The following is a 14,220-nucleotide window of genomic DNA, read 5'->3' as shown; positions in this document are numbered from 1 at the left end:
AGGTGTGTGTACATCCTGCTCTCTGCTCAGGTTACCATGGTGAGCAACCTCTCAGGTCCCAGGCTCAGAAAAAAAAAAAAAAAAAAAATGTTGGGAGCAGGCTGCAGGCTGGAGAGCCACTCAGGACATCTTTTAGAAGCTCAGGCACTCTGGTCTCCCTTTGTCACTAATGGACTTAACATCAGCCTGCTGTGCTAATGTGTGTTTGGCCATTAAACACCCTAAGAGCCTACCTCCTATGATGTGGTTTCCAGGGTAGATGAAGTGTTACCATTGCTATCGCCATATGTGGCCTTTCAGGGGTCTGAAACTGCAGCCTGGGTCCCTGGCCACAAAAAGGCATTTTCTGGGTTGTGTGGGGCAAGAGCCAAGTGTCTGCTGACTCCCTCCCTCTAGGGCTAGTGCTGTGGCCTCTCCTGAACTGGGCTGCAGGCTCTGCAAAATGATAGGAAGCCACACTTTACCAAAGATATAATCCGAGCAGAGCAATCCAGAACTTTCCTTGGGGTGTTTCCTTGTGGTTCTCCGTGCTCTCACGGATCGTCAGCCTATAGGTTCACGAAGTGGGAGCAGAGACGTTGGGGTAGGGGTGGGGTTCAGAAGCCCTGTGGGTATGTACAGTGAATGACCAGACCGGCTATCAGGAGGAAGATCAGCTTTACTTTGGGTGACTCCTCGAGACTTATAAAGTTTTGGGGGACTAAGAGTGGGAACATCCAGGATGGGCAAAGGTCACTGGCTGAGAGTATTGAGATGCCTCATTAGCATGGGCAAGCATTTCCGGGAACCTCAGGTGCTGGCTAAACAGGGTTTTATCAGGAGAAAGGAAATTGACCCTATAATCTAAGGCTATGTGACATTCCTCAGGTAGAAGCATGGGGTGCTTAGAATTCCCCAGAGAAGGTCAGAGAAGGAGAAATCCCTGCTAATAGTCCCTCATTCTGCACCACACAGACCCAAAGGCTATCTGGTCAACTCCCTGCTCATAGATAAGAGTGTGCTAGAGTCCTCAAGAAGCCCCACACGCTAACTAAAATGGACCACAAAGTACAAACCTACCAGGCACTAAATAGTAATTTGAATAACAAGGACATATGCTTATTTCCTAGCAGAGGTGGGAGCATGTTCTGTGTTTGGAGAAAGGGAAATGTGTAGTGGGGCAAGGAGACAAGGAAGTCCTCGGGACTGTGGACAAGGCTCCATTCTCCTTCCAGGCTTTGTACCTGGAAGTTTGGGTAACTCCTGGAACCCTGAAGTTAGCATACTTTAAACAGTGAAAGGTTAGTAGGAGTGATAGTTATCATTTCCTGGTAGCAGCTTTAAAAGCCAGGGAAAGCAGCTAGGGAGATGGCTCAGTGGGTAAGAACACTTGTTGCTCACGCGTGAGGACCTGAGTTCGAATCCCTAGCACCCATGTAGAAAGCCACCTGTGCCCACGCACACACCTTTAAGTCCAACACTGTGGGGGACAGAAACAGGAGGATCACTGAGCCAGGCTATATGCCAGCCTAGCTCTGGGCTCACCGAGAGATCTGTCTTAGGAATACAACAGAGCATCATAAGGCATTAATACCTCTTTGAGCCTCTACACCTGCTCACACGCATACATACATCACACATATAAAGCACATGCATGTGCACACACACACACACACAGAGCTAGTGCATGGCTCACCAAATGCCCATCTCTTTTTAGATGGAAGCATGAACTGCTACAGAGGCCCAATAAGCCTAAGGCCCTCTTGATAGGAACAAGGAGCGTGCCCAGACAAGGTGCCTGCCTCAGACAAGTTTTACTCCATGCCATGGTGAACCTTACATTGCTACTTTAATCTCTGAGCGTACCAGCCTGACCCTGCCTGTCCTGATGTTACCTGGTGGTATAAGGATAAGAAAGTGGCATGGCTGTGAACTACCTTCTCTGGATTCCTGTGTCTAAGCCTGGCTTCCCCCTCCCATGTCTTCTACGAGGCCAGTGGAAGTCATGGTGCTGTGCCCTCCCCCCACAAAAGGTAAAAGCATGGCCACCATGCTTGACTGCCCTCACAATGGAGCCAGAGACAATGAGTTCAAGACCCTGTGGGAGCCGAACACCATGGCCAAGACGTGGAAGAATATGAGTAACTGCCATTTATAATGGACCACAAAGGGGCTGGAGAGGTGGCTCAGCCATTAAAGGCTAGGCTCACAACTAAAATGGACCACAAAGAAGTACAAACCTACCAGGCACTGAACAGTAATTTAAATAACAAGTATGTATCAGTCACGTGTCTTATGCTGTAACAGATGTGCCAGACAAAAGCAGCTCGAGGGAAGAAGAGTTTATGCTGGCTCAAAGTTTGAGGGACACTCTCTATAACGGTGAGGGACACACGGTGGTCATATCACATCTGCAGTCAGGAAGCAGGGAGAGATGACTGCTAGGATGAATATTGTGTCTCCTTTTCACTCAGCCTGGGATGTCGCCCCATGGGATAGTACAGACCATATTTAGGTAGTCTCCTATAGGATTCTACATCCTATCAAGTTAACAACATCAACCACTATAAAGTCCAACATAAAGAAAACTACTAAACTAACTGAAAAAAAAAATCACTGATAGAGATTAGACAATTCAAGCTACCATGTATGCGTCATGCACACACACTTGTGCACACGGCCATTGCCCAAGTCACAAAAGTACTTAAGCAGTGCAGGAGGATTTAAACATGAGCAATTAGTCTGCTTCTGAGCCATCAGTGATAAGGGATTTGGAAAGAACTCATGCTGATTACAAAATTCAGCAAGAACGGGGGTGGCAAGCTCTAGAATAGGCCAGCCGGCAAACACCTGAACTGTCCAAACTACTCAAATAAGTCCCAGCAACCAGTAGACGCTATGTAAACAAGTAGGTTTGGCGAGGTTTCAAGATTTCACACTTGATTTACAAGAGCAGATCTGGATTCAGGCCACAGGTCATAGTTTATTGATGCCTGACCTGGAAATACAGTTCCTTGAAGATAGCCGTGCCCTGTCTCCTTTTTGGAAGAAAAATAACAAGCAGATACTTGGTCTAAAATGAGAGCAAGGCTCATAAAGCAGAACTCCCAAAGTCGTTGTTTAGAGTTGCGTCCTGTGAATGCCTTAATACAGAGCACCTGCAATTTACTTCTGTGTTTCTTTATGAGTTACATGACTCTCGAGAATATGGTCTTTCTACTGCCGCTCGGGTCCTGTAAGACGCTCAAGACTCATATGAATGCAGTGCCTTTGTCGAGGCCAGAAGAAGGCATCAGATCTGAAACTGCAAAGACAGGCAGCTGTGAGCTCCCTGGTATTTGTGCTGGGAAAGAAGCTTGTGTTCTCTGCAAGAGCGGTGCATGCCCTTAACCACTGAGCCACCTCTCCAGCCTCAGGGGTCCTTTGTAGGTGCAAACCTAAAAGCAGAGACCTGACCAGAATGTCAGAGAATCAAAACTCCTTATAGGGACTGGGATGTAGTTTAGTTGGTATAGCACTGGCATGAGACCCTGGGCTGCACGTGCCTCTACTGTGTTCTTTCTCTCCCTCTCCCTCTCCCCCTCCCCCTCCCCCTCCCCTTCCCCCTCCCCCTCCCTCTCCCTCCTCCTCCTCCTTCCCCCCACCTCCCCTTGTCTCATGCACACATATGCATTCACACACTAACAACAACAACAACAATATAACTCTTATCATTATCATCATCTCAACACTTGGGAGCAGGAGGTGGGAAGAGTCAGAAGGTCCGAGCACTCTTAGTTACATCTGAGTTTGAGGCCAGCCTGAGATACAGGAGGCACTGCCTCAAAAGAAAAGCCACAAACCTGCTTAGAATTATGTGTAATTTGAACTTCAGTTCTGCCCTGTGCGGCACAAGTGGAACAGTAGTGGGAATCCCCACCCCCACTCTCACCCCCAGAGGAAGGAATGTCTCCCATGTCCCGCAGAGGCGCCAAGAGCTCCGGCTTCACGGACATAGGGAAGCATCTGAACGTTTCTTTCCACCCAATGAGACTTTGGAAGACTTCCCAGGGTAGTGACTGAGCTACAAGATTAAGGAGGGCAAAACTGAAAGCCATGCTTGCAGGCTTATGCCCTTATGCCAGTCTCTGTGAGGTATAGAAGCTTGCCAACTAAGGAGGCTGTGACTTCGGTGGAGGCAGTCCTGGCACTGTAGCGGTCCCTGGTGCCATATCAGTTCCTGGTGCTGTATCACTACATGGCAGGCTTCTTCAGGAGGAGGACACATCTATCATACACTTTGGGGTAACTAAATTTGCCCTACAAAGAAGTTTTCCGAAGATAATGAACACTAAGCTACTAAGTAAAGCCAGTTGGCTGGCAATGGTGGCGCACATCTATATTCCCAGCGCTTAGTTTAGAAGACTGAGGCAGGAGGACTGCCAGTTCAAGGTTAGCTTAAACTACATAATAGGATCCTCTCCCCCTCAAGCCAAAATGCAAAAATAGGTCCACAGGCTTCAACACAGTTTTTAATCAACTTATCAAGCTTTAAGGAATGAAACAGCAAACGCCTTGCTCTGTCTGCTTAGAAACTACTCAAGGCAGTGTGGCCGATTGGAAGAACAACCAGAGCCCTACACACACAAACTGTGAACACCCAAATTATGAGCCAGTGGGGAAGGGCTGAGTACATGGCTCAGTGGGTAAAGTGCTTGCTGCACAAGTATCAGGACCCCAGTTTCGATCCCAGAACCCATGGACAAAGCTGGGCATAGGCTCCTATAATACCAGTGCTGGGCAGAGGCAGATATGTATTTATTACTTTTGTGTTTCAGTGATAAAACACGATGACCAGAAGTAAGATCATAAACCTACCCACGCAGTGCTGCCAAGTGGGAACTAAGTATTCAAATAGCTGAGCTTATAGGGGAAGCTTCTCATTTAAATAACCATACATCATATCTTAGTTAGGGTGTCTGTTACCACAATGAAATACCATGCCCAAAGCAAATTAGGGAGGAAAGGGTTTATTCAGCTTAAACTTCCACTGTACTGTTAGACATAGAAGGAAGTCAGGACAGGAACTCAAACAGGGCAGGAACCTGGAGGCAGGAGCTGATGCAGAGGCCACAGAGGAGTTCTGCTTACTGGCTTGCTTCACATGGTTTGCTCAGCCTGCTTTCTTATAGAACCGGGGACCACCAGCCCAGGGGTGGCCCCACCCACAATTCGCTGAACCCTGCCTCACTGATCACTAATTAAGAAAATGCCGTACAAGCTGGATCTTAGAAGGGTATTTTCTCAATTCAGGTTCCTTCCTCATGACACTAGCTAATTAGTGTCAAGTTAACATAAAACCAAACAGTACACCCCCAAAAGTGTCACCAATGGGAATATGTGAGCCTATGGCAGAGTGAGGGGAATTCTTGGTGGTTAAGAGAACTGGCTGCTCTTCGAGGACTCTAGGTCAATTCCCAGCACCCACACATGGCTCACGACCACCTATGACTGCAGTTTGAGGTATCCAATGCTCCGTTCTAGCCTCTGCAGGCACTGCTACCTGCACACCATATACAGACATACATGCAGCCAGTACACCCGTCAGTATAAAAAAAAAATTATAGGTTAAAAAAGCCCAGTGAGCACCAGTTTCACTAAGAAACTTTGTCTCGCTTTGAAAAAAAATAAGGTGGTGACTGAAGAAAACACCCAATGCCATCCTGTAGCCTCTGTTCAGACAGGCACACCCACACAAATGTGTACACACATGTGCAACACACTCTCATAAAAGAAACAGCAGGGACATCTGGCAACAGATCTGTCACTGCCGAAGAAACAGGGAACCAAAGCACAGATCAGAGGAAATTATAGTTTATCACACAGGACATCAAGGAAGCAGGTACGAGACGCTCAGATCAGTGAGTGTAGCACGAGGGTCCTCAGTGGGGGTTGGGGGGTGGAGAGGAGAATGAGGCGGAAGCAGCATTTGAGGAGTGGCTGAATGTTTTCCAAACCCAACACAAGATAGCCACACCCAGGTTCAAGAAGCTGAATAAGTAAGTACAGGGTGTTACCGGTCTATTGGCACCTGAGAGCGGATCCTAAAACTGGGGCAGACTAAAGTCTCATGTGATAGCCAACTCTGACAATTCATACTCTGAGGGTATTCTTGAAAGTTTAAGCAAGGTCATATGAGCAAAGTCACATGAGTTCAGACTTATACAATCAAAACGGCAAGGTCATGTTAGTTCAAGCTCTGTATAGTTGCTAGGACAACACAAGCTTGTCCATATTCTTCTGAATAATAGGGAAAGGTGATGGGTAATCAAAAGTGAAATGCCCTCCTAGTCTTGCACCTGGGAGGGGCACACAAGCACATCCCTAGAACAACCCGTGTTATAGAGGGACAGAGCTTACAAGACTCTTGTCATGTTTACTAAGAGTTTTCTCACAAGGTCTCTGAAATCTCACACAGCTTCATTCATGTACCATTCGTGTTTTCCAAAACCAGAAAAAGAATAAAAGAGAGAAGTCACCACCAAGCCAGGCCTGCTAATCTCAGGCACGCTGGAGGCTGAGCCAGAGGCAAGTTCAAGTCCAGCCTGGATAATTTAGCAAAACTCTGTCTCAAACTCAACAGTGAAAACCAGTTTGAGGCCAGCACTTCCATGGCAGAGTGTTTGCCCAGGTTACATATGGCAGTGGGTCTGAATCTCAGTAGCAAACACACGAAAAGAAATAACAGAAGGAAGAGAAATATCTCACTTCAATAAAAAGATTAGACTGTGGGAAAACCAACAATAAAAACTCTGTAAGACAGACATAGAAAAGGAAATAGATTACCTTCTAACAAGTTAAGGAAAGGCTTGGAGATAGCTCATGTGACGTTCTGGCCTCACAAGCCTGAGGAGCCAAGCTCAGTCCCCAGAATCTAGGTGGAAAAGCCACAGGACATAGTAGTGCTTGCTTATAATCCCAGAGATGGGAAGTGGAGACTTGCTGGCCAGCCAATCTAGCCTAATGGGTGAGCACCAGGCCAGAGAAATATCCTTGCTCAAAGGAGGTGAGTACTGTGGGGTTGTGCCTGCAATAATCATCTGGCTCCATATGTGCACACACACACACACTCAAACACATACACACACGCATGCACACATGCAAAATTCTAAGTGCCTGAGCTGGACCCTCAACTCCATGCAGAATGATAAAAACTGGATTTAGCTCAAGAGAAAAAGAGGATGTAACTCATTACAAATCAGTGAAAACACTATTCAAGAGTAAGGGGAGGGAAGTTGCTGGAAAGTTGGCCCAGTGGTTAGAGCATTTGTTGTTCTTAGAGAGGACCCCAGTTCGATTCCTAGCACTCACAAGAGGAGAAATGGAAAGAAATCTCAATACAAAATGACAGGAGCAGCGAGGTCCAAGGCCTTTAGATCAGAGTTAAGTAGCTCTCCTTTCAGGAGCCTGGTCCATCCTTGTGGAAGTTCTTGTTTTCCCTGACTCCTTTGAGAAGCACACATGCATGCAAGAAGCCACAAAGACCAGAAGAGGGCAGCACGCTCCCCTAGGACCAACTGTGTAAGAGACAGTTGTGAGCTATCATGAGGGTGCTGGACCTGAACTGCCATCCTCTGAAAGAACAGCAGCGCTCTTAACTACTGAGCCATCTCTCCAGTCCTCTGTTGAGAGTTGGTCTGTCGTTGTGCATCACAGTGCTAAATTCTGTCCCCAAAGGTCTAGGCCTTTGGTTGTACAAACCTTGTTCCTTACTTTAAAAGTACTGATTAAATAAAAAAAATAGCTACAGACAATTACTGGAGGGATTAGAGGTAGGTGGGTTTGGAGTTACCCAGTTGGGGATGGAGACCTGGGAGGGAGAGAGGAGAGACCACAAGGAGAGATGGACCATGAGCACTTGGCCAGGAGAAACAGCAGGTATCTGGGGAACACCCCTGGGGAGGTAGCCAGGCCAGCAGTTAGAAATGCAGATTAGGAGTTACCTCCAGTAATTGTCATAGCAAAATAACCACAGTCTGAGTTGCATTTATATGTAAGCTAGTTGGGGATAGGTTTATGTTAGTCCTCCAAAGTATCTTTATAAAATCCTAACTCAGCTTCCTAAATAATAATAGTAATAAAACCAGGTTTAAAATGCAGAGAATGAGCCGGGCGGTGGTGGTGGCGGCGGCGGCGGCGGCGGCGGCGGCGGCGGCGGCGGCGCACGCACGCCTTTAATCCCAGCACTTGGGAGGCAGAGGCAGGCGGATTTCTGAGTTCAAGGCCAGCCTGGTCTACAGAGTGAGTTCCAGGACAGCCAGGACTACACAGAGAAACCCTGTCTCGAAAAACCAAAAAAAAAAATAAAAAAATAAAAAAAAATAAAATGCAGAGAATGGGTTGAGGCTTTAGCTCAGCGGTGGAGGGCTTGGCTAGCAAGTGTAGGACCTTGGGTTCAGTCTCAAGCACTAAAAGGAAGGAAGGGAAGGAGGGAGGGGGTGTAAAAGAAAGCTTCCCATGATCCAGAAAGGGTCAAGTAGTAACCTTAAATTTTGGTGAATCGAGGACTAGAAAGGTGTCTCGGTGGTTAAGAGTACTCGCTGCTCTTGCAGATGACCCACATTGAGTTCCTAGCACCTGCATGGTGACTTACAGCTGTCTGTAACTCTAGTTCTAGAAGATCCAGAGCCCTCTTCCCGCCTCTACCAGCTCCAGGTACACACATGGTGCACTTGCACACATGCAGGAAGAACACATGCAAAATAACAAACCAATTTTAAAAAACTGGCAAATCATCCATGGATACTTCAATTTGTAATTACTAAGCAATTGGAAAATGTACAGACTGAGGAAGGAGTGGAAATCTTTCTTTAACACTGTGTACTTAAAATGAGGAATGATGCCCGGCGTGCTGCATGTGCAGAGGCTGTAGTGCGTGGGAGGCTGAGGCAGCAAGAGGATTTTAAGTTTGCTCCTGCCTATACTAAGAAGTGACTTAGTAGACTGGATGATGAATGGATGAATGGATGGATGGATAGATAGACAGAATCATATATTCATACATACATATATAGGAAGTGACCTAGTAGATTGGATAGATGATTGATAGATAATAGATACATAATAGATAATGATTGACAGAGATATATACATACACACAAGAAGTGACCTAGCAGATAGGATAGATGATAGATAGATATCGAGAGCCAGGCGGTGGTGGCGCACGCCTTTAATCCCAGCACTTGGGAGGCAGAAGCAGGTGGATTTCTGAGTTCCAGGCCAGCCTGGTCTACAGAGTGAGTTCCAGGACAGCCAAGGCTATACAGAGAAATCCTGCCTGTCTCAAAAAAAAAAAAAAAACAAAAAAACAAAACAAAACAAAAAAAAAAGATATCGAGAAGTGGCCTAGTAGATTGAATAGATAGATAATAGAGATACATACATACAAACAAACATATGTATACATACATACATACATACATACATACATACAAATGACCTAGTAGGTTGGATAGATAGATAGATAGATAGATAGATAGATAGATAGATAGATAGATAGATAGATAGGCAGACAGACAGACAGGTAGATACATGGAGAAAAGATGAACCAAAAAGAGAAGAGAAACTAAGGACTGAGGATGTAGCCCAGGTGACAGCTTACTTGTCACAAATACATGAGGCTCTGGATTTGGTCCCCAGCACCATGTAAACTAGATACAGAGACACACATCTATAATCCCAGCAGACAAGGTGGAATTATATCCTCAACTACATATCAAGGTCAAGGCCAACCTGAGCTACAGGAGACCTTGTCTCAAAGAGAGAGGAGAGGGAAAAAGTAGAGGGACAAAGAAAAGGAGGCAGGAAGGACCAGCAGGAAGACTCATTGGGTAAAAGTGCTTGCTTCCATGTCTGATAACCTGGATTTGATCCCCAGAACCCACATGGAGGGAGAACCAAGTCTTTCCTGCAAGTCGTTCTCTGATCTCCAAGTGTACCACCACCAATACTACTCCTAATAAATAAACACATGACATAAAAAAGATGCTTTGAAAGACCGCACGAAGTGAACTGATTTAAACTGATATGAATAAGAGGTTTAACTATTTAATGAAGTCAGAAGCTGCAAGTGGCTGGGTCTGTGTCATAAACAAATTTGAATAGCAGCTTTCCTCAAGCCACTCCCCCACCCAGTGGACAGTCTGTTCCTGATGTCATAAGCTGCCCATTGTGACCACCCATTCTGTCCCTTGACAACACAGGGTATCTCAGCCCTTCGAGTCAAAGCGTCATTATAACCTGCTAACTTCACCTCCTTGGAAGCTACTGTTTTAGGCTCTTGTATCTGCCTGAGTTAACGTCTCTGGTGGCCGTTTTCTGGCTTTCTCTGCATAGCTATTGCTGACAGAACTTGAAGAGTAAGAATTTCCCTCCAGAGCCCCAAGAGCCAAAGCCTGGAAGAAGACAGCACAATCTTTCTTAGGAAGAGGCTTCTCTTTGCGAGGTGTACCACTTACACTTACAGCAGCAGGACACCCGGCTTCAAGTCAACTCCCCATGGAGCCAGAATCCATAGAAATTTGTCCTTATAACCCACACCACCGAATCCCACTCAGCAGATTCCAGTACCACCTGGCATCATGCAGGAAGAAGAACCCCAAGAAAGCCAAAAAGATGGCCAGCTGTAAGTACAACGCCTGCCATGTGGTCCCCATCAGAAAGCTGGCTGAACATGAAGCTACCTGTGTTAACAGAAGCTCCCTGGAGGAAGAGGACACTTTAGGCCCTCTGCAAGTCAGTCTCCCACAGCCGCAAAACGAGGACACACCACAGGTCCGTTGGCTTTCCAACCCTGATATTTGGAATGTTGACAGTGCCAACTGTCACCCAATGTTCATCCTTAAGAGTTTTGTTCCCCAAAAACTTGTTTGTGAAAGTGACACCCAAGAGTCACGGGGAGGAGACCAATGCCCAGAAGATCCTCAGACTAGGACCAGGAAGGCAAACTTCTAGCAGGAGGAAGAGGGCTCTCAAATGCGTGGATGGACCTCGCATCTCATCTGAATAAAAACCTGCAAAGTAACCATCTGAGCTATGCCGGTTGTTTCTAAAGGCTTGGGAAGGGTCTGCGGTGGAGGTGGGGTTTAGAACAGAGCTGAGAATGTAAGTTCAACCAACCTCCACAGGGAACAATTAACAGTAGCTATGAAAATGCTTAACACCCACAGGCTTTGATCAAGTAATTAATTCTACATCTAAAATATCATCCTGCACAGACAGCCACACGCAGAAAATGGGGTTGAGTACAAAGGTGAGGTGTTATTTAGAGCAGCATTGACTTACCCAGTAGGGAGGGCCTAAGAAAACTGTTGCAGCTTTACAAAAGAGGAGGTACCTTCACGAACCAGGTGTAGAAAGTCTACAGATCTGAAAAGCCTGACAGTTTGTTCAGTCTATAAGTAGAACCAGCTACTTGGTTCTATAGCATTAAAACAGCCAGAGATAACACCAAAGGCGGTGTTGGAATAAAACTGTCTACACAAACAAGCAGCTGGCTGGATTTGGCTAGTGGGATCTAGATTGCCAACCAGAGTTTAACTGATTAAAAAAAAAAAAAAGCAAGCCTATGGGGGAAATCTACATTATAGCACACCATTTTACTGTGCTTGTGTTCTCAAGGCATATACAAGATACAATAGGGTCTGTCCAGGGATGTTCAAATTGATCCTTATAGAAACTGCTTCCTCTTTAAAACTTAATACCAGCTCCCTCAAGGGAGGACAATGAGGTAACCAAGGAGTGGGGCAGCATCCCATTCACCTGTGCACTCATGTGTTATCTGGTTTAAAAAAAAATGTGTGTGTGTGTCTCTCAAAAAGCAAACATAGGTTTTTAGTAAGTTATTTCTGTTTTGTTTTTCAAGACAAGAGTTTTTTCTGTGTAGCCTTGGCTGGCCTGTAATTCACTCTTTAGACCAGGCTGTCCTTAAACTCACCAAGATCCACCTGCCTCTGCCTCCCAAGTGCTGAGATTAAAGGCGTTCATGGCTCCTGCCACCCAGTTGGTTCTCTGTAAATTCGTAAGAAATCTTTAGAAACATAGTTTTACTGTGTAGCTTGCCTAGAACTAACCAAATATATCACTTGGCCTTGAATTTAGAAGCAGTGGTGGCGCACACCTTTAATCCCAGCCCTTGGGAGGCAGAGGCAGGCGGATTTCTGAGTTTGAGGTGGTCTACAGAGTGAGTTCCAGGACAGGTAGGGCTACACAGAGAAACCCTGTCTCGAAAAACCAAAAAAAAAAAAAAAAAAAAAAAAAAAAAAATAGCTTCCTGTTTCTGCTGGGATCACAGGTGCCCCACCACACCCAGTTTAGGAGGAAATCTCATTTTTTTTTAAAAGCATAACTTACACTCCACAACACACTCGCCTCTTCAGTTGTTTCCATAAAGTTGTTCCGCTCTCCAGTGACAGAAGGTTCTGGGAGTGTGACATCTGGCACAATTACTCGGGTGAGTTAAAGAGACAAGCCTGATGACCTGAACTCAAACTCTAGAACATAAAGGTGGGAAGAAAATCAACTCCACATGTCCTCTGACCTCCATGTGAACAGTGAGAAGTCGCTCCCCCCAACACATATCCAATAATATTTTAAGATTGCTATTCTGTGTCTAGGTGTGTGAATGTATGTCAGGTACTGGAAGGTGCCGCTGGAGCTGGAGTTACAGGGTCCTCTGGAACAGCAAGTGTCTTTAACCACCCACAGCCATCTCTCTGGCTCCTAATAATTAACAAAAATTTAACTAAAGAACAGCCACACAGGAAGCTAGGGGATGCAGTGAACGGAAGAGTTGTATAAGGTCAGGAAAAGAAGTCTAGTGTAGGTTATGAGATAAATTAGTCATTGATAACAAATTTTACTTTCATCTCTTATATAAATCCATCCTAGCATTTTCTTGTGTATATTTGGTGCTAAGGACCAAACCCAGGGCTTTACACGCACTTAAATACACGCAATCATTCTGCTATGTCTTTGGCCTACTTTTATAGAAAGTTGAAGTCTTCCATAATGGAATTTAGGTACACATGCCAAATGTCACGTGACATCCTGGGTAGAATACAGAAACAGAAGACAAAACCAAAAAAACCTGGTGCAATCCAAATGAAGTCTGGAGTTTTGTGGGTGATTTAAAGCAGCCATTCTTCCTGCTGATAGGATTGGGGGTGGGGGAGAGGGAGAGGGAGAGGGAGAGGGAGAGGGAGAGGGAGAGGGAGAGGGAGAGGGAGAGGGAGAGGGAGAGGAGCAGAGTGAAGTTTTGAGAATTCATTACCCGGTCATATCAAGCAGAACGTTTAAGACCAGTTAAGCTTGAAGAATCTAATGGCCTCTGCACAGGCTGGTGTTGACTAAGTCCCAGCTCTGTCACAGTCCAATACTGGGTTTTGGAAGTTTCCATCAGCTGTTCATGAGTAGAGCTCAGGCTTGTAAAAAGGACTAAGTAAATTCAGTCTAGAAACCTTTCCCCTCAATGCTAACAACAGTAATGGTATTGTTCAGTCATCCAAGCCACTCTTCAGGCAGTCTCACAACAAACCCAGGTTCCAGCCACCAGCTGTTACCTAGGCCTGCTTCAGTGCCCCCTCAGTTTGTGACAGGTGGTCTGGGTTCTTTCAGGTGAGGCTGGGTCCCTTAGGGCACACTCCCAAGCTTGAGTGCCAGCTTTAACCCTCCACCTCCCAGAGCCTGTTTCCCATCTTCACCTTGGGACCCTGTTATGTACAGGATATCATTTGGATCTTGCTGGCTCAACCTGTCCAACCTTCAGACAGTCCAACCTTCCCACTCCTAGTCACACTCTGCTCCCAGCACATTAGCCTAGGAAACAACTCTGGTGGTCCCTCCCAGGCCACCTGCAGCTGGATCACCTACAGCACAAGTAACCAATAATGGGTCCTCCCATCCCCAGTGGGCTCTGCCTCTGGATAGGTCCTGAGAACAGAACCAGAGATAGGAAATGGCACTGGTAGAGAGCCTGGGGTCTCTCTAAACATCAGGACAGCCAGACTTCCAAGGGACTAGGCTACTCTTGAGAGCCTTTAGACCGACCTATATTTCTAGGCAACAGCAGGCAGCCATGAGACTCCAGTCTTGGGAACCTTTGGAGTCAAGGCAGTACAGGCCTCTTCCTTAAGGAAGCAGAAAAAGGAACTCAGAGAGGCACAGACACTACAATTTTTATTCTTTATTGCCAACTTGGCTGAC

The 14,220-nt window shown here is 46.1% G+C and overlaps 1 protein-coding gene across 1 annotated transcript; it reads left to right on the top strand.

Moving 5' to 3' along the window:
• Nucleotides 1-10,244: 10,244 nt before the first annotated feature.
• Gtsf1l (gametocyte specific factor 1 like) lies at nt 10,245-11,030 on the top strand. The gene is given in 2 exon segments (XM_076928303.1): nt 10,245-10,911; nt 10,913-11,030. Coding segments are annotated over 2 exon segments (510 nt in total). The 5' UTR covers nt 10,245-10,515; the 3' UTR covers nt 11,027-11,030.
• The last annotated feature ends 3,190 nt before the right edge of the window (nt 11,031-14,220 follow it).

The sequence above is a fragment of the Arvicanthis niloticus genome, chromosome 2 (assembly GCF_011762505.2).
Source record: "Arvicanthis niloticus isolate mArvNil1 chromosome 2, mArvNil1.pat.X, whole genome shotgun sequence".
NCBI classification, from domain to species: domain Eukaryota; kingdom Metazoa; phylum Chordata; class Mammalia; order Rodentia; family Muridae; genus Arvicanthis; species Arvicanthis niloticus.
Note: the sequence above shows the minus strand (reverse complement) of the source record. Positions and strands in the feature narration are given on the sequence as shown.